The sequence below is a fragment of the Armigeres subalbatus genome, unplaced genomic scaffold (assembly GCF_024139115.2).
Source record: "Armigeres subalbatus isolate Guangzhou_Male unplaced genomic scaffold, GZ_Asu_2 Contig1293, whole genome shotgun sequence".
Classification (NCBI taxonomy): Eukaryota; Metazoa; Arthropoda; class Insecta; order Diptera; family Culicidae; genus Armigeres; species Armigeres subalbatus.
Window position 1 is genome coordinate 115,707 of NW_026942060.1, and position 19,591 is coordinate 135,297.

Consider the following 19,591-nt stretch of genomic DNA (forward strand, 5'->3'; position numbering starts at 1 on the left):
GACGTACAACACGCGTCAATACCAAAGCTCCATCACTGCTAGAGATTCAAAAATCCATCCAAAGCATGAAATCGAATAAAGCCCCAGGGGGTCGATCGCATATCAGCCGAGATGCTCAAAGCTGACCCCATGACATCCGCTCAACTACTGCATCGTTTATTTCGTAATATCTGGGACACCGCAACTTTCCCGGTCGACTGGATGCAAGGTATCTTAGTGAAGGTGCCCAAAAAGGGTGACCTGACTGTATGCGATAACTGGCGAGGCATTATGTTGCTGTGTACCGTTCTAAAAGTTCTGTGCAAAATTATCCTAGCCCGGATTCAGGAGAAGATCGATGCGACTCTCCGGCGGCAGCAAGCCGGGTTCGGTGCCGGAAGATCCTGTGTGGACCATATTGTCACGCTCCGTATCATTCTGGAGCAGGTCAATGAATTCCAAGAGTCCCTTTACTTGGTATTCATTGACTACGAAAAAGCTTTCGACCGTCTCAATCAAGAGAATATGTGGGGCATCCAGAGACGCAAGGGGGTTTCTGAGAAAATCATCGGCCTCATCGCGGCACAGTACGAGGCCTCATCGTGTAGATTGTTGCACAATAGGGTCTTGTCCGACCCTATCCGGGTCGTAGCTGGTATGAGGCAAGGATGTATTCTATCACCGTTAATGTTCCTCCTCGTAATCGACGAGATTCTGGTAGGTGCGATGGACCGTGAACCAAACCGCGGGCTGCTATAGCAGCCTATAACCATGGAACAGCTAAACTGCCGCTAACTTAGACCTGTATGCCGCCGCGCCACACCGTCGCCGCCGATGGTTTTACTCGCGCCGCCGCCGCCGACGATTTTAGGTCGGCGCGCCGCCGATCATAATCTTGCCACGCCGGTGACTAATCGTAATAAAAAAATCAATTAACTTAAGTCGAGGCGAGCCAAGCACGAGATTCAGTGTCTCGGCCTGATAATTGAGGTCGAAATACAGATACGGCCGAAAAAATACAGCGTGGTAGAGTTAATTGGAATAGTACTAAACTAGTCCTATGGAAGTTCATAAATGTTGTTAAGGTGGATCTCGTCAAATTCAATTTCAAATCTACCTCAAGCGATGCATCCGTAACGTATCCGATATATGCAAGACACCTAGTAATTATAGTGCCTTTCTCGCTTTCCTAAGGGACTCTTCACAAATTACGTAACGCTTTAGGGGGAGGGAGGAAGTCAGACCAAGTGTTACGGTTCGTACAAAAAATTGAACCTTCCATAAAAAAAACGCAACCCAGAGGGAGAGTGGGGTATCAAAATTATCAAATTCAGTGTTACGTATTTTGTGACAGAACCCTTAGGGAACGGAAATCAAGAACATTCATTAAAATGGCCAATTTATGAATTTCAATTCAAAGCACCGATATTTTCTTAAGCATTCGAATGTACATTCTGAGTACAGCATTGACAGCATGCAACCAAATGGTGCTCCGGAATATCCGGAATGGAATCGTTCACAAATTACGTAACGCTAAATTTGACGATTTTGAACATCTATCCTCCTCCTAGTAACGTTTTTTGTATGGAAGGTTTAATTGGTTTTGTGAATCGTAACCCACGGTCTGACCGGCTGCCTATCCTTCCAGCGTTTCGTAATTTGTGAACAGCCTCAATATTTATATGAAAAAATGGTTATTTCGCCAACGGTGGTTCAAACACTGGAACTGGTGTACGCATAGTAACAACAAAAAAACTTTGTGTTTAGGGAACATCCTTAGAAGGGGACTGCCGTAATCTGAAAAAGTGACGTATACGCCATTTTCCAAAAATGGTGTTAACGAGTACTACTCATCGAGCTCTTTAACAGAAAAATGGAAAACATGCATGTCGTAAAATGGCTGTTACGTCACTTTTCCAGATTACGGCAGGAAAGGGGAGTTCCCTGAAGTGTGACAATCCATACATTTTTTAGATACCTCATACAAAAAGTGTGACATGGGGGGGGGGGGATTGAAAATGCCCATTTTTTGCGTTACGTAATTAATGAATCTTCCCTTAATTATGAAATGAATATTTTCATTTTCTAAAGAATCACTCGGTGGCCAAGGTGATCCATACACAATGTCATGCTCAGAATGTCGGACAATTACCCGGTGAAAATGGTTCCTGATAGGGAGCCGTAGGGAGCAAGAAGGTGAGGTGCGCAGAGAGCAAGGTGGTTCGATTTGAGGTCCCTCCGTGGACTTCAAAGTTGGCGACGTGCAAATACTGACCGAGCTGAATGTAGACGAATTTTATGTACTGCAGAGGCCTTAGTTTGAATACATCAAATGAAATAAATTCCGTAGTTAGAATGTCAAATGGTGCTACGCGATGAAATTCATTATTTTTTGTTTTATTTCACGGATGTTCCGGAATTTTCAGAAGGCCACAGCATGTATAAGCCACAACAATATAAAAACAAATGCATCAGAAAAATTTCGGTGCTTAACGATAAAATTTTTTTTTCTTTTTTTGGAACCTCCAGATTTCCCGGAGGACCACACGGTGGTTAGAGGTGTGCGCCGTCGCCGCCGATAGTTTATGGTAATCCCGTTGAAACTACAGAGGATTTCTCGTAAAAAGGCTATTTTTCTTGAAAATTCCTTACAATTTTTTCGTTCAAAATCGAAAAAGCTGTCCTTAAAAATTAAGAAGATCTTTTTGTAGAATTTCAAAGAAAAAACGACACCATCACCATCTTTGACCAGAGCTCGCACAGACTGAATACTTAGCACTTATCATTAGACAACGGACAGGACATTCACACAGCACCTAGTGAACAAGTGGATCGTTTTCCGCTTCACGAAATGTTTTCTCCTTACTAAGGCGGAAATCAAACTCACACTCTATGGCTTGCAAATACGCTCAGACGACTGACGCCACTAACAATGCAAATTCCAAAAAAAAACCCGGGTGAGTTACAAAGAATTTCCTTTGGGAATCTCGAAGAATTATTAACCTGCGTAAATCAAATGTTTTGACGGGGAATGGCCGTTTGTTGTTTGGCCGAATATGTCATTAATCCGAAATTCGACTGGCGTTTGCTCCGACAGCTCATTTGATCGAAAATTACGTTTGGTTGAACGGGTCGACATTTTTCGCCGTATAATCCGATCAGCCAAATAACATTTTCGGCCAAACTACCGGCCAAACTACCTTCCTGCTAAACTACCGTTTCGGTCAAATGGAATTTTCTATGACGAGGCCTATTCGACCAAACGACCTGTTAGGACATACGGCTTTTTCGGCCAAATGACTAGTTTGGTAGTACCGCCTAGGCACGGTGGCTCCGGATCAGAGAAACGACTGGTATGACGGCGAATGTGAGCAGTTAGTTGAGGAGAAGAATGCATCATGGGCGAGATTGCTGCAACACCGCACGAGGGCGAACGAGGCACGATACAAACGGGCGCGGAACAGACAAAACTCGATTTTCCGGAGGAAAAAGCGCCAGCAGGAAGATCGAGACCGTGAAGAGACGGAGGAACTGTACCGCGCTAATAACGCACGAAAGTTCTATGAGAAGTTGAACCGTTCACGTGAGGGCCACGTGCCACAGCCCGATATGTGTAAGGACACCACGGGAACCTTCTTACGAACGAGCGTGAGGTGATCCAAAGGTGGCGGCAGCACTACGAAGAGCACCTGAATGGCGATATGGCAGACAACGGTGGCGGTATGGTAATGAACCTAGGAGCACGCGCGCAGGACATGCGACTTCCGGCTCCGAATCTCCAGGAAATCCAGGAGGAGATCGGCCGGCTGAAAAACAACAAAGCCCCTGGAGTTGATCAACTACCAGAAGAGCTGTTTAAACACGGTGGTGAAGCACTGGCTAGAGCGCTGCACTGGGTGATTACCAAGGTTTGGGAGGATGAGGTTCTGCCGCAGGAGTGGATGGAAGGTGTCGTGTGTCCCATCTACAAAAAGGGCGATAAGCTGGATTGTAGCAACTACCGCGCAATCACATTGCTGAACGCCGCCTACAAGGTACTCTCCCATGCCGTCTCTTATGCCGTCGACTAACACCAATTGCAAGAGAGTTCGTGGGGCAGTACCAGGCGGGATTTATGGGTGAACGCTCTACCACAGACCAGGTGTTCGCCATACGTCAGGTATTGCAGAAATGCCGCGAATACAACGTGCCCACACATCATCTATTTATCGACTTCAAAGCCGCATATGATACAATCGATCGGGACCAGCTATGCCAGCTAATGCACGAAAACGGATTTCCGGATAAACTGATACGGTTGATCAAGGCGACGATGGATCGGGTGATGTGCGTAGTTCGAGTTTCAGGGGCATTCTCGAGTCCCTTCGAAACCCGTAGAGGGTTACGGCAAGGTGATGGTCTTTCGTGTCTGCTATTCAACATCGCTTTGGAGGGAGTAATACGAAGGGCAGGGATTGACACGAGTGATACGATTTTCACGAAGTCCGTCCACTTATTTGGTTTCGCCGACGACATTGATATCATGGCACGTAACTTTGAGAGGATGGAGGAAGCCTACATCAGACTGAAAAGCGAAGCTAAACGGATTGGACTAGTCATCAACACGTCGAAGACGAAGTACATGATAGGAAGAGGCTCAAGAGAGGTCAATGTGAGCCACCCACCACGAGTTTCTATCGGTGGTGACGAAATCGAGGTGGTTGAAGAATTCGTGTACTTGGGCTCACTGGTGATCGCCGATAACGATACCAGCAGAGAAATTCGGAGACGCATAGTGGCTGGAAATCGTACGTACTTTGGACTCCGCAAGACGCTCCGATCGAATAGAGTTCGCCGCCGTACCAAACTGACTATCTACAAAACGCTTATAAACCGGTAGTTCTCTACGGACACGAGACCTGGACGATGCTCGTGGAGGACCAACGCGCACTGGGAGTTTTCGAAAGGAAAGTGTTGCGTACCATCTATGGTGGGTTGCAGATGGCGGACGGTACGTGGAGGAGGCGAATGAACCACGAGTTGCATCAGCTGTTGGGAGAACCATCCATCGTTCACACCGCAAAAATCGGAAGACTGCGGTGGGCCGAGCACGTAGCCAGATCCGACGGGAACAAGAAGGCGAGGTGCACAGCGGGCAAGGTGGATCGATCAAGTGGAGGACGACTTGCGGACCCTCCGCAGACTGCGTGGTTAGCGAAGTGCAGCCATGAACCGAGCTGAATGGAGAAGTCTTTTATGTGCAGCACAGGCCACTCCAGCCTTAGTCTGATGATAAATAAAAAATGGTAGTACCGCCAAAACATTTTTCACATAATAACCGTATCGGACAAAAGGAATTCGGCTAGATAACTTTCGGCTTAAGGTATTATTCGGCCATGTTGTATTCGGTCAAATGACCTTCAACTAAACGACCCTTCGTCTTTGGAAAAATTTCTCGTAGAAATTCCGAAGAATTACTAATAGACAACATAAGGATGGGGTCTGCCTAGGATGTGGTGGGGTTCGACAGTGGGCTCTGTTGAACTTCTATAAAAAGCTGCATGTGTCCCCAAGCAGGCCCTATCAAAGCGACCGTGTGCCGCTCAAAGCGCACTAGCCTAGTCCTGGTGTTGGGTAGGACTTTAAACAAATTTGACCCGACTGATCGAGCGTCTGTCCACCAAGGAGGTGCGGCTCCAACAGCGTCTGTTCTGGCATCCAGCGGCTGAGTATGAAATGCTATTCCCCGGAAGCTATACCTAAGATGGCAGCCCCATCCCGGTGGATAGGGAACCTTGGGCCAACAACCTACTGTTCCCGAAACATCAATTTGTTCGAGAATCCGATAATGAAAGAATACGGACTGATTTTACGGCGACGACTCTTAGCGCGAAACAACGGACACGAATAGGAACATGGAACGTTTTAACCCTAGCCCAGCAGGGTAAATTGGCACAACTTGCCAATGAGGCACGCCGCATGAAGCTTGAGATCCTGGGACTGAGTGAAGTCCGTTGGCCAAACTTTGGAGAACACAGAACGCCGTCGGGACAACTTCTGCTATACTCCTGGTTTACGAGGTGAACACGCTCCCCGGCAACGCGGAGTTGGCTTCCTACTAAGCGCTCAGGCACACTCTGCGCTTATGAAGTGGGAACCTATAAGTGAAAGGATAATCGTTGCCAGATTTAGAACACGGGTCCGAAACCTTACTATAATCCAATGTTATGCGCCAACCGATGCTGCCGATCTGCAAGACAAAGAGAACTTTTACAGTCAACTCAATGCCGTCGTAGATAGAATTCCGAAGGGTGATATCAAGATCTGTTTGGGCGACTTCAATGCGAAGATCGGATCCGACAACTCGAACCATGAGCGCATTATGGGACGCCATGGTCTCGGAGAAATGAGCGAAAACGGAGAGCTGTTCGCAGAATTTTGTGGTAATAACGACATGGTGATCGGGGGATCGCTCTTCCCTCATCGACCGGTTCACAAGGTCACGTGGGTCTCCCGTGACGGCTTTACAGAAAATCAAATCGACCACATCTTTCATCGCAACTTTCCCGGTCGACTGGATGCAAGGTATCTTAGTAAAGGTGCCCAAAAAGGGTGACCTGACTGTATGCGATAACTGGCGAGGCATTATGTTGCTGTGTACCGTTCTCAAAGTTCTGTGCAAAATTATCCTAGCCCGGATTCAGGAGAAGATCGATGCGACTCTCCGGCGGCAGCAAGTCGGATTCCGTGCCGGAAGATCCTGTGTGGACCATATTGTCACGCTCCGCATCATTCTGGAGCAGGTCAACGAATTCCAAGAGTCCCTTTACTTGGTATTCATTGACTACGAAAAAGCTTTCGACCGTCTCAATCACGAGAATATGTGGGGCGCCCTGAGACGCAAGGGAGTTCCTGAGAAAATCATCGGCCTCATCGAAGCACAGTACGAGGCCTTTTCGTGTAGAGTGCTGCACAATGGGGTCCTGTCCGACCCTATCCGGGTCGTAGCTGGTGTGAGGCAAGGATGTATCCTATCACCGTTACTGTTCTTCATCGTAATCGATGAGATTCTGGTAGGTGCGATTGACCGTGAACCAAATCGCGGGCTGTTATGGCAGCCTATAACCATGGAGCATCTAAACGACTTCGAATTGGCTGATGACGTTGCACTCCTCGCGCAACGGCGCTCTGATATGCAGAGTAAGCTCAACGACCTTGCCGAGCGCTCCTCTTCGGCAGGTTTAGTCATCAACGTCAACAAAACCAAATCGTTGGATGTAAACACGGCGACTCCTTCCAGTTTCACAGTAGCCGGGCAACCAGTGGAGAATGTTGAAAGCTTCCAATATCTTGGTAGCCAAATGGCGTCGGACGGCGGTACCAAGATCGACATAGGCGCACGGATCAAGAAAGCAAGGGCTGCCTTTGCGAGTTTAAGAAATATCTGGAAAAACAGGCAGATAAGTGAACGCACCAAAATACGAATTTTCAACTCTAACGTGAAATCTGTGCTGTTATACGCTAGCGAAACATGGTGTGTATCAGTGGAGAACACTCAACGGCTGCAGGTGTTCATTAACAGATGCCTGCGGTATATAATTCGGGCCTGGTGGCCTCACAACTGGATCTCAAACAATGAGCTCCATCGTCGTTGTCACCAGAGGCCGATAGCAACAGAAATTCGGGATCGGAAGTGGGGCTGGGTCGGCCACACTCTACGTAGAGGCGGAAACGAAATCTGTAAACAAGCATTAGACTGGAACCCAGCAAGACATCGCAGCAGAGGCAGACCCAGAGGCTCATGGCGGCGAAGCCTCAATAAAGAAATAAAAGAAGTCGACCGAAATCTAACCTGGCAACAGGTTAAAGCGATAGCCGGGCAACGCTCAGGATGGAGATCTTTCAAGTCGGCCCTTTGCACCACCGGAGGTGTACAGGATCCGTAAGTAAGTAAGTAAAAACATAAGGAATTTCACGCAGAAATCCAAAGAAATTCCGTGAAAAATCCAGTTGAAATTCCATTGGAATTTTCGAAGCATGCATGCTCGGTGACATAGGCAAACTCCTAAACCGTGAAAATTTCAAAGAAATTCCCGTGAAAACTTAAGCAATTCCTGTTGAAAATTCGAAAAACTTGGAAGAATCTGGGACAGCTCATTAGATTTTTCCGGGGAAATTAAAAGGATTCTCTCGTTAATGTCTTAAAATAATCTGAAAAAAAATTTACGTTACGAACGTCATAAAAAAATCGCCAAGCCATCGCCGACCAAAATTATGACAAACGTTGCCGCCGACGATTTTCGGATCGGCGCTGATCTCTAGTTAGAATCCATGACGGGATATTTTATTAGATGTCATATAACCAAAATAAAGATTATTTGAGCAAAAGTTAAATTTTCAGCAACAACAAAAAAAATGGCTCGATTATCCGGAGGGTTCGATTATCCGGAGTGAAATTTTTTTCAACACTACGGATAATCGAGTTCTCGCATTTAACCAAGACACCAACCTTATATGGCGCTTATATAGTTAGGTTCAATTTTCTTAATAGCTTTTGAACGCAATGGTCGATCGCTATCAAATCAATAGCGATCAATAAGGCTTTGTCCCCTGTCGAATGCAACTTGTTGCGAGAAAATTGGTTAAGAATTACTATATGTAAAAGTGGCTAATGTTTTTCGGTTTTCGTCTGTACACACACATACACACGGACAGACAGACATTTGTTCAGCTCGACGGGCTGAGTCGATTGGTATATAACATCTAGATCGGACATAACATTCTAGATCGGACCGAGAATCGAACTCGCCATCTCCAGATTGGCAATCCTACGCATTTGCTCGCAAGGCTACAGGAAACCCCATGCTAACACGCAGAGAAAATCTACCTTTTTGAACTAAAAAATAAAATTATTGAAATATTTTTTAAACCCAAATATTTTATTTTTAAAATCAAAACTGAAATATATTCAATTCAAAAATTTTCATTGTTGTTTCTACTGTAATCCAGTGTAACTAGTTTGTGGAGTAAATATTTGAAAAAAATACAAATATAATTATTGTGATTTTATTTTCCACACGAAACCTAGCATAGCATAGCATAGCATATGTGATTGTACAAATCGTGGGTGGCTATACAATGCTCAATTGAGCAATCTACTGTATATTGTCGCAAATTGGTACTTGGGATTAGTACCTTTTCCTATACAGTAGCAGTTGTATACCTGGCCACGTCCTTACAATCACGGAAGGAAGGGAAGGAATGTTAGTTCAACATCTACTAGTGAAGATGCAGGGAACCCATACTACCTTCATAGATGTCTCGGGAAGGAAAATTTGTGTTAGTGGGAAAGGTGAATAATAGGGAGCTCTATTCGACAATATAGAGCGTTTGTCAATAACAGTATATGCTGTAAAAATAATAAAATATATTCATCAATATACTTACGAACCGTCCTAAGGAAAAACAAAACAAAACACAAAATTTCGGCAAATCGCGCGATCGTTCCGCCGTCCGAAACAAGAGCCAACTCGCACTGCACTAATTAACTTTATTACCGGCCGCGCAATGCAAAACACAAAATTTCGGCAAACCGCGCGATCGTTCCGCCGTCCGAAACAAGAGCCAACTCGCACTGCACTAATTAACTTTATTACCGGCCGCGCAATGCAAAACTCAAAATTTCGGCAAATCGCGCGATCGTTCCGCCGTCCGAAACAAGAGCCAACTCGCACTGCACTAATTAACTTTATTACCGGCCGCGCAATGCAAAACACAAAATTTCGGCAAATCGCGCGATTGTTCTGCCGTCCGAAACAAGAGCCAACACGCACTCATTTTATTTTCCACACGAAACCTACCCAAAAATAAAATAAATGATAATCACAAGAAATTTTATATAACATTGAAAATAAATTTTTGATTATAATAGTTATATATTATAACTATTTATTTTTTTTTGAATTTAAGAAAAATATTGTTGAAAGCAAAAATTTTTCTTTTTGAATTAAAAATATTTTTTTGTACAAACAAAAAAATATATTGTAAATTCAACAATTTTTATTTTGTGTGCTGTTTTGGAACATTGTAGAAACAACAATATTTTTCGTCTAATCATATCTGATTTTTTGTTGAATTCAACAAATAAAATTATTAGCCGGGGGAACAATAATTATTTTTGTTGTTTTTATCCAGTTTTCCGCGAGCGGTAATGGCCGCCAGCCTGCCTGCGGGTCAGTCTCTGATTTGACTTTTCTGGAGGTCAACTGCACCCACCGCTCCGAGCATTTTGACCAATGTTGCATATAAGAAGGTGCTGATTCAGTGAATTCAAGCCTTCTCATATACCACATTGATCAAAATGCTTGAATGGTGGGTGCAGTTGACCTCCAGAAACGTCAAATCAGAGACTAACCCGCAGGCAAGGTGGCGGCCATTACCGCTCGCGGAAAACTGGATACATAATATCATTGAGTTTAAAAAACATTTCTCTGCGTGAATAGAATACTGAAAAAAAGCAGGCCAAGTTCCAGTTGGAAGGTAGAGCCATTGAAGAAGAAGATGGAAAGTGACCATTCCGTAGGTTCTCCGGATTATAGCCGGATTGCACCCAAGTGACTCAAACACCCTTAAAATATTATTCTCATCATTGCTTTGTGAAATCATGAATGTTTTGACGGAATTTGGCAAACTGGCCATTCCGTGGGCCTCCGGATTATAGCCGAATGTAACCCAGGAAACCTTAAATAAAATTTCCAGCATTGGTTTGTAAACTAATGAAGTTTGAGGTGTCGACCTGTTTTGATTCAATTTAGGAAATGGACATTCCATAGGTCCCCCCGATTGTGGCGGATGTGACTGTATTAACCCCAAGTGGTCCAGGACCTCTACGAATATCATCCCTATCATTGACATGTAAAATCATGAAGTTGTCACACGACCTGTTTTGACTAAAATTTGTAATTGATCACTATTTTCCAAAGGCAACTGACCCCAACGGAATCTGGAATAATTCTGTAACCGTGCTTAGCATTGAGTCGAAATAAATGAATGAATGGGGTTGACCAGCACGAATCGAGAACTGGGATCCATCCGGATGGAAAGCAAGTTGTTGCGAAAGAATCGGTCAAAAAATGTTGTTTTTACAGCAGTTTTAATTTTTGGAAGCACTTTCATCTTCATAAGAATCAAGACAAGTGTAACACCCGTATGCATATTAAAATACACTTAAAATATTATGCAAAAGGGGATTGTCAATCGCTTACCTCCGTCGAAGGCGTTCGGGTTGATGTAGCTGATGAGATCGTTGTCCGACATGATGGTGAGCTCTTGCGGTATGTTGGCCGGTGGCTGCTGCTGCTGCTGCTGTTGCGTTTGTTCCTGTTGCGTTGGTGGTGCATTGGTTTGCATTTGTTGTTGCTGCTGTTGTTGCATGATCACACCCGTAATCATCGGTGTTTGTTGCTGCTGTTGGGTCTGTTGTTGTTGTTGGAGCATCGGGTTGATGCCCATAAGAGGTCCGGTGGTGTCCATCGGTTGCTGCAGGGGTTGTTGTACGGTTAGCGGTAGAATCGCACCTCCGATGTCCATCTGTTCGGATGGCGGTTGCTGCGATTGATTCTGTTGTTGTTGTTGTTGTTGTTGGTTTACCAAGTTTGCCATGAGAGATTCGGTGGTTTGCTGTTGTTGTTGCTGGAGGCTTTCTGTTATGAGGTTTTGTACCATTTGGTGTTGCTGCTGCTGTTGTAAGGCTTCCGCCATTGATTCCGAAACCATTGGCGTAGGTTGGCACTGAGGTAGTAGGTTGTGTTGGGTTTGTGGTTGACACGAGGTGGTCATCATTTCCTGCGCATTCATCGTAATTAACGCATTGATGGTGTTTTGCGTGGTGACCGATGGCTCCTGAGAAGTTAGGATTTCGGCGGCGGCATTGAGAATGATGTCCTGCACGGCTTGGGTGGTTTGCTTGGGTTGGGATTCGATTATGTTGGCAGCTACGGCGGCCATGTTGTTTAGAACTTGGTTCGTAAACATGTTTTTGCCTTCAGAGACGGCTGCAGCTGCGGCAACGGCGGCCGCTGCGGTGGCCGCTACGGTTGCGTTAACAGGTGAGCAGATCATCGAAGTAGGCGAAACAGTTGGGTTGAGTATGAGTTCCGGCGACAACGATGAATGAGGATGTGGACTAGCTTCGTTGGATCCTGGACTGGGTGCGAGAACAAGATTAGCTTGTGATGTGATGGCTATCGGGGGTTGGGCGTTTAGCATAACGTCCTGGGATGGGGGCGTCCGATTGGCGGGATTGCCTGGACTAACAATATCGGTTTGCATCATTGGAGGTGAAGTTGTCATTGAGGGCGGATTACTACTGGGATGCGATAGTACTGCACCAAGTTCCATGATGGCTGCAGCAGCTTGCTGACTGTTGACGATGCTTGCCAAAGTGGATTCTATCACTTGTTGACCAGTCGGTTGAATCGAAGCCGTCAGCATGTCTTCCACTTTGTAAGGAGACTTCATGCCGTCGACTTGGTTTAGAGTGTCCAGCGGGGCACTAGATGCGGTTATCATATGTTCGATTTGATTCCTCGCGGAAGAAAGCTTGTGTGCGTCCTGCTTGATGCACAGGTCCATGACCTTCAATTCGGATGCCGACGGGGATGTCGATGAGTTGCTCATCTCGTTCGTTTCCATCAGAGTATTCAATCCGCTTCGGAAACCTACAATCGCGCTCTGCACGTTCCCCACATCCATTGCACTGTTCTCGTTTATGAGCAAAGACATACTGGAACTGTCTTCCATCAGGTCCATGCTCGGTTGCCGAACGCTTCGTCTTCGGTACATTATCTGATTATTTTCCATAGTATTTTCACCCGCCGTGGGAAACCGCTCGAGGGAGTCGTCATTGAGCGGGCTTCGGCTGCTTTCGTCAAGCAGTTCGGATTTAAAGCTAGGTGGCGACGACATGGTCAGTTGGTCGGCTAACAACGAAGACCGACGACCCGTACTGCTGTTTGGAGTCCCTGGAAGCGACAAGATGTGGACAGGCGGGGGCATCATACCCGTGTCTAGCTTATCCTGAACGGCTTGCGCCTGCTGTTGTGAACCCCAGAAGAACATCGATCTCCGCATAGCAGAGACGTCACCCACCGATGAAGGATCTAAGGTATGAAGATAAAGAGCATAGAAAAGGAGAAAGAAGAACAGATAAGGAAAGGTATTAATTACTGGGCGGAGTAGGACTGTTCATAGATTAATCCTAAAATAAGAACGTATTAAACTGAAAAAGAAGTTTTTATCCTCAATAAACAATTGTTTTATGATATAAACGCAAGGCAAACGAGTCATTGCCATTAAAGGTAAGTACCCCAATTTATAGACAAAACCAATACAACGCCAATAGTGGAACAAAAGTTCCGCAAATGCTGGTTTGCGATTTTTTTAGCCTCATAAAGCGTTCTAATTGTACTCTACTGAAGGTGCTGTACCAAATCGTTGTTTTTTTAATAAAATCTCCGAATATTTTTTTAATTGACACAAGAGAAATAAGATTTGGCTCAGCACTGAACTATTGAAACAGCAGTGTGCGCGCACTTACAGCATTCATTCCTCAATCAAAATCACGTGTTTTCAGTTATCACCGACGAAACGACCTCCAAAAGTAACAACAATTATTTTATGTTCTATACTAAGTTGGTTACTTGTTATTTGCGTACTTTAGTGATTCTTTAAAAGTCCAATCATATAAAAGAGGCAGGAAATCTAATGAAAAAAATATAATTTTCAATTGTTTGCGGGAAAACATTAGAATCCTAACAACACCTCAAGCGCTGCCGATTCCGGTACCGTTTCTCATAGTAATAGCGGTAAAAGGTCGTAGCATTTCTCTCTCACATCGACAAGCATTTCGTGCCGCGCCCTTACTCGACCGGAAGTCCCCCCTTTTCGGTTGTCCACCCGGGCCGTGAAAGAAGCGCAACAAACAACAAGCACACACGTGTCCATGCATTCTTCCCCATCAACGCACACAAAAAAAACACACTATATGCTGTTGTCCCGGATGGGGCAATAAATTGACTCGCATCAGCTGAAATTCAACTCGAATGACAATAAATGGAGCGAGATGGAGCCGAATCAAATGGTGTTTTTGCTTGTGCCACTCCACCATTCCAATAAAGCGTAATTTTTGTCCATCAATGATTATGAAAGCCGAAACGTTGAGTAGATGCTCAGTGCTCGATAGATGGCAGCACGCACGCTTTTGTTTTTTTTTTCTTCTTTCTGGTTACGAACGGTTATCAGCGCGAGATATGGGTCAGGTTTCGTCATTGCGGTCGTCCCCGCATCGTCTCTGTAACGGGTGCAGCTACTTCGTCGTATTATGTTGCTTCTCTATAAACACACGGCACGAAGACGAATCTCATCTCTCGGTTATGAAATGCAGCCACGTGTTGGAGGTGAGTGAGCTATCGAGATAAAGGGTGTGGGGGGTACGCATGAAAGCTGCGGGACATGAGCAAGGTAGGCGGAGCCGACCAGTGTGCCGTAATCTTATTTTCGCAAAGCATACTGAGATTGAAAGGTGTTCTCGGGATACGGATAAGAGGGGCAAACAATAGTGCAAATGAACATAATGTGAGCATAGGATTAGAAAATGGCACCACGCGAGGTGCGCGTGTTGGTTGGGTTGGGAGGGGCGTAATTAATTGGTCGAATATCTGGAATGGACAGGGATGGAAGGGAGGCGGTGGCGGGAGCTTCAACACTCACTCAAGTACGGGCTATAAGAGAAAATTGGAGAGATTCGGTTATAATGATACAATAAAACAAAAAAACGGAGGAATCGGGCTGTGCGGGAAGATAATAAACAAAATTCATGGTGTTGACATGTTTTTATCAGTACCCTTGGTGATCCGGCTGGTGGGGTGGCCACGGGAGGATGAGAGTAGAGGCACGCAGAGCAGCAGCTTGTTCCCGGCTTATTCGACACAGGCAACCGATCAGACGGATTGCTGTGTGTGCGAGTATGTGATAGATCGAGCAGGGTAGCAATCGGTACGGCAGCAGCATCGGTTGAGGGGCGCCTTTCCACGTGCTTGTTTCGGATTATGATGTTGTGAGCAATCCAGATAGCCATGGATAAGTGATGGCAGGTGGAATGCATCGAAATAATGTCCGGAAACAGAGCAGTGATTGAGTCAACTTTCGTTTTCTTGAATGCTGTGCAAGACGAGAGAGATAAGACGGCAAATGAGGATTAGTTTCTCTCGGAGGTGTAAGCTTCATAATCTGGATTAGGACCAGAGAGCAGCTTATTATGTTTTTTTTTTGACTGGATTGTGAAGCCCAGTTTCAAGTACCCGACATACCATGCACTAACATTCGGCAGTGATTATGATTAACAAATTTCACAAACACGAGCGGCATAATTACGGCAATTGACGAGGAGCACGCAGTTTCATTACCTGAGGGAAGATACAGAGAAAAAGATTTAAGGGCAGGAAGTGAAAATAACGATTGACTACATTAATTATACATCGCATTCCTTGAACTGGGATTGGGTCAGTTGGATTTGAAACTAACTACATTAAACGAACTCAACCAACGGAGAGAGCTGAAGCTTAAAAATATTAGATCTATTTAAGTATTACACAAACCCATGAGTGAACGTGACATGTGGATGAAAAACTTGTGATTGACATTCATTACCGATCCGAGAGGCAGCAGCTATTAATAAAACCGCTCTACGCGCAGTAGTCCATAAATAGTATCGCATAGAGCGCAGTGGACTGGATCTTTAAGGCTCGTGTCTCAGTAGCCTTAGGCAGACCAGGTAGGTACATGTCAAGCAACCATGGTTACCGATGCAAACCAGTTTAAAGGCGGATTCAGTTTGGTTAGTCTTATCTATCTTGCTTGATGACTGTTTTTGATGGTTTTGTTGATTTTTTCAAATTATGGTTTTTACGCGCGAGTTACTTCATTGGCCTCCATAAAGGTACAATCAAATGGTCTACAAGCCTTTTTGTGGCTTTGCAAACGTGCTTAGCGACTGAATTAAGGACGGCGTCCATGCACCGTGTGTGGTGCCCTAAACCGGTCTCCCCCAGTGCAACTCAGACAGAATAATGATATATTTGGGGCTCAGGCACAGAGGCAGGGTCATCGCCCCATGAAAACGTTCCATTTCGGGGAACGAGGTCAATTCTCGGTTTCAAGAGAGTCGGCACCGAAAAGAAAAACATCTACGATACGGGTAGTTGTCCAAGGAACGTTGCGCGTGAACAAAGCAATTAGCGCAAGGGCTCAATGTTTATTTTTGAGCCAAGAACAGCTTCGGTCGACCGTTACCCAATTCTGATAAACAAAGGTTAGATGCAATCAGACAGACGCCGTCTGAAGCGACGATTAGCACTCGGGTTCCCAAAAGGCGGTGGCCTACTGGTTTCTATCTGCTAATATTGTTTTTTTTTCTCACGCGAATGCCATAAGTGAAAAAAAGCTCAAAATAGAATGTTGTTTACGTCGACTTGTGCCATACGAAGGTCCGTTGTGCTCCAATGACGCGAAAATGGATCTCCAAGGAAATACGGAGCACATCTGTTCTGTGCCTACTTCGATTCCAGAATCATGCGATTATCAACGCAAGCATTAAAGTGACGTTTAAGCGGCGGTTTTAATCACACTTTGTTCCAATATTTCATTAATATTGATAAGGAATAACCGGGATAACGGTTTGATGATAACAAGCACTATTTGTTCATTTGCCATAAACGTAACAAAAAAATCTTTTAAGTTTTGGCAAAAATTCATTCGAAAATGCCAATACCTTTCATTAGGTCACCTAGTGAATGATGCCATACTAAAAAGCTAATGAATTTCATAAGTTAGTAAAAAGAATACGTTTTGAAATGTATGTGGCTAATGTATAAGTTTTTTTCTTATACAAATCATTTATACTCTGCTTTGGCAAAAAATATTCATAATAAACAAAAGTTTTTTTTTACGTGTAGGACGAGTTAGTACTATCCCATTTAATTCCACCACTTGATTGAAACTTTAACAGTTACTTATTTCGACTTCATATGTAAGGCAGTATTCAGTATCTGTAACGTGGTTCAATTAAATGGAACAGTACCTAACTCGTCTTATGACGAGTGCAGAAGAGATTCCACTAGAAGAGCTTAATAATTTTCTCACAATTTGTTACAAAACCAGTTTCCGTATGCTTGGATATTACGCAGAGGACACCATCGCAATCATGAAGGCGACGTGGTAATTAATGGAAGTGAACGTTTGCAGAGAAAACATGCTTGCAGTGCAAGTTGCTATATTTTGAAGCTATATAAATAGGCAGACTAATCCTATCTCCTATTTTGTTGGATTCGTGTAAAACATGTTTTTGGGGAATAAACCGGTCGTATGATTGATACAAGAGCTAACGCTCTCATGGCAAACTTAGATCCAAACGACTTGAATTTTCAACAGTCAGACAGTGGGATGCGTTTTTGAGTGGTTTATCAAATATATCAGCAGCAAGAAGCATGCCATGGAAGCTGATTGAATGGACAACTTAATTGGAGAATAATCATCCAACAGCTTCATGTTATGAATCTTGACTAGCTATCAAACAGATGTCTATAAGAATACGTTCAGATAGTCTTATTTTTGAAATCTAATTGGGGTTTCCGTTGCAATCTTCTGATAGCGGTATCAAATGAAGATTGATTGATTCATTTTCTATTGTCTGAAGCAGATCACAGCTTCCGTTAATAATCTCAAACCAGTGAAAAAATGTGGGTGCGTTCAAATTACACTGTTTGTGAAGCATAAAGTTTTTCAAAACTAATATTAAAATTGCATGATGACGATAAAATTTCAAATCATATTTTAACAACGCTCTTTTTCTATTACATTCCAGGTAGTTTCGTGAATCAAACCCGGCATCGAATTTCCCTGCAGGCAGGAAGCAAAAACACCCACCCACAAACTGCAAGCTGCTAGAAAACACCGTCATCGCACGTAGGTGGTGCCTAGCTGCAGGCGAATTTCCATCACCCGATCCGAACGAATTCTGGTATAGAAAGCCGAATAATTCTGAATGAAGAAGTAGTATTCTGATATCCAGTTGTGTGAATTATTTCTTATTCTGTGGCGCGATTTGCTCAATCGCAGTGGTGCAACTTGTCAGGTCGTATTTCAGTTTCAAGGCAGACCCAAAAGTTGATTGGGTACTGCGCGTTGCGGGTTGTGCTCCAGAACGATTTTTGACTATGGAAGACATCTTAAATAAAGGTAAAGGTGAATAATTATAATCGATATCAAAAGTGTTGCAAAGTGTTTGGTGGTGATACAATTTTCAAATAAATAGATTGCATGTTTCCAGTGATTTCAATTCATACAGATAGAAGCAAATAAAAGTCGTAATGAACATTTAGGCTCGTTCTAATTTATTTGTGGTTGTCCAATTGTAATTAAACCATCGACGTATTTTGTTCCATATTCAGTATTTATCGTAAAATAAAAGCCGTAGACAATTTGTGAGTCAATAGCATTGCATGATTGGCTAAGAATAAACAATATAATGGTATCGCTTTTTAAGCGGCTTGTTCTTGCTTGTGTTTGGCCATTAGATGATTAGATCCAATGAAACCTTGAGTTGTGGTGCTATTAAGCAACTTTTGGAACTAGTAAGAGGTCGATCGTGGATTTGATAAAATCCATCCGCATAAAACGCGACCACAGTGTATTTTTGGAAAGGTACATCAATTAGGGCTTTTGAGAATAAATTATAAGCCTAAACAAAACTAACTTGGCAATAATGTCACTAATTGCAAGTACATAAGGAACTTAGATGAACAATTGATTGATCGATTTGGATTTAACTTTTTTGAGTCGATATGCCCAAACGACGACAATTGTTGTTTACATAAAAATCCAAAATTGCAATAAATTATTGTATGTTGTAATCTATTGTTGTAATTTGATGCCACATGTTGCTCCTAATAGACAATCACGGGAAAGATAGAAACAAAACTTATTAACTAATTAAGGTTTATGGGGATGGGGAAGGGAGTCTGCCTTCTTCCTACATGGGGATGCATGATAAAAATCATACTTTGGAGGGATGCTCAGAAAAATTAATTAGTGTGCTAAATTTGCTATGATTTAATTCAGCAGGTCAATGCTTTATCTTTACCTGGAGTCAAAATACAACTAAATTATCCCTTGAACGAATGAGGATTTAAAAAAAATAACATTACATTACAATATGGGAGCGAAAAAAGTCAAATTTTCAATCGCTCCACTGAACTCTACATTGGATTTCACAACTGTACCTCGTCCCGAAGGGAGGACCCCATCCCAGTAGTTTTCCACGCACCCAACAATGACATCACTGTCATGAAGAAAGCCACTAGGCAAAGGAATTTTCCACTCCGGTAACTTTCCATTCGAATGAAAATTGAATAGGTTTCTGGTTGGATTGCCGACACAAGAATATCTAACGGACTACCAAAAGTTCGTGTCTGTGCTAACGGTGCTAGCATTCTTGTAGCTCCAGCATGACTGAAGAACACGCTCAACCGCAACTATTCAAGCGGGTGAACGAGTCCTACTCTCTTTTGTTCAATTC

The 19,591-nt window shown here is 43.8% G+C and overlaps 1 protein-coding gene across 1 annotated transcript in view; it reads right to left on the reverse strand.

Annotated features, from left to right (window-relative positions):
- The window catches only part of LOC134202589 (putative uncharacterized protein DDB_G0271606), a 28,543-nt gene extending 12,880 nt beyond the window's left edge, over positions 1 to 15,663 (reverse strand). Inside the window, exons 1-5 of the mRNA XM_062677606.1 lie at positions 15,615 to 15,663; positions 15,327 to 15,422; positions 14,861 to 14,969; positions 14,728 to 14,738; positions 11,223 to 13,199 (exon numbers count right to left, since the gene is read on the reverse strand). Of these exons, the coding sequence (XP_062533590.1) occupies positions 11,223 to 13,199; positions 14,728 to 14,738; positions 14,861 to 14,969; positions 15,327 to 15,422; positions 15,615 to 15,663 (2,242 nt within the window). The remainder of the gene's footprint in view (positions 1 to 11,222; positions 13,200 to 14,727; positions 14,739 to 14,860; positions 14,970 to 15,326; positions 15,423 to 15,614) is intronic.
- Between the last annotated feature and the right edge of the window lie 3,928 nt (positions 15,664 to 19,591).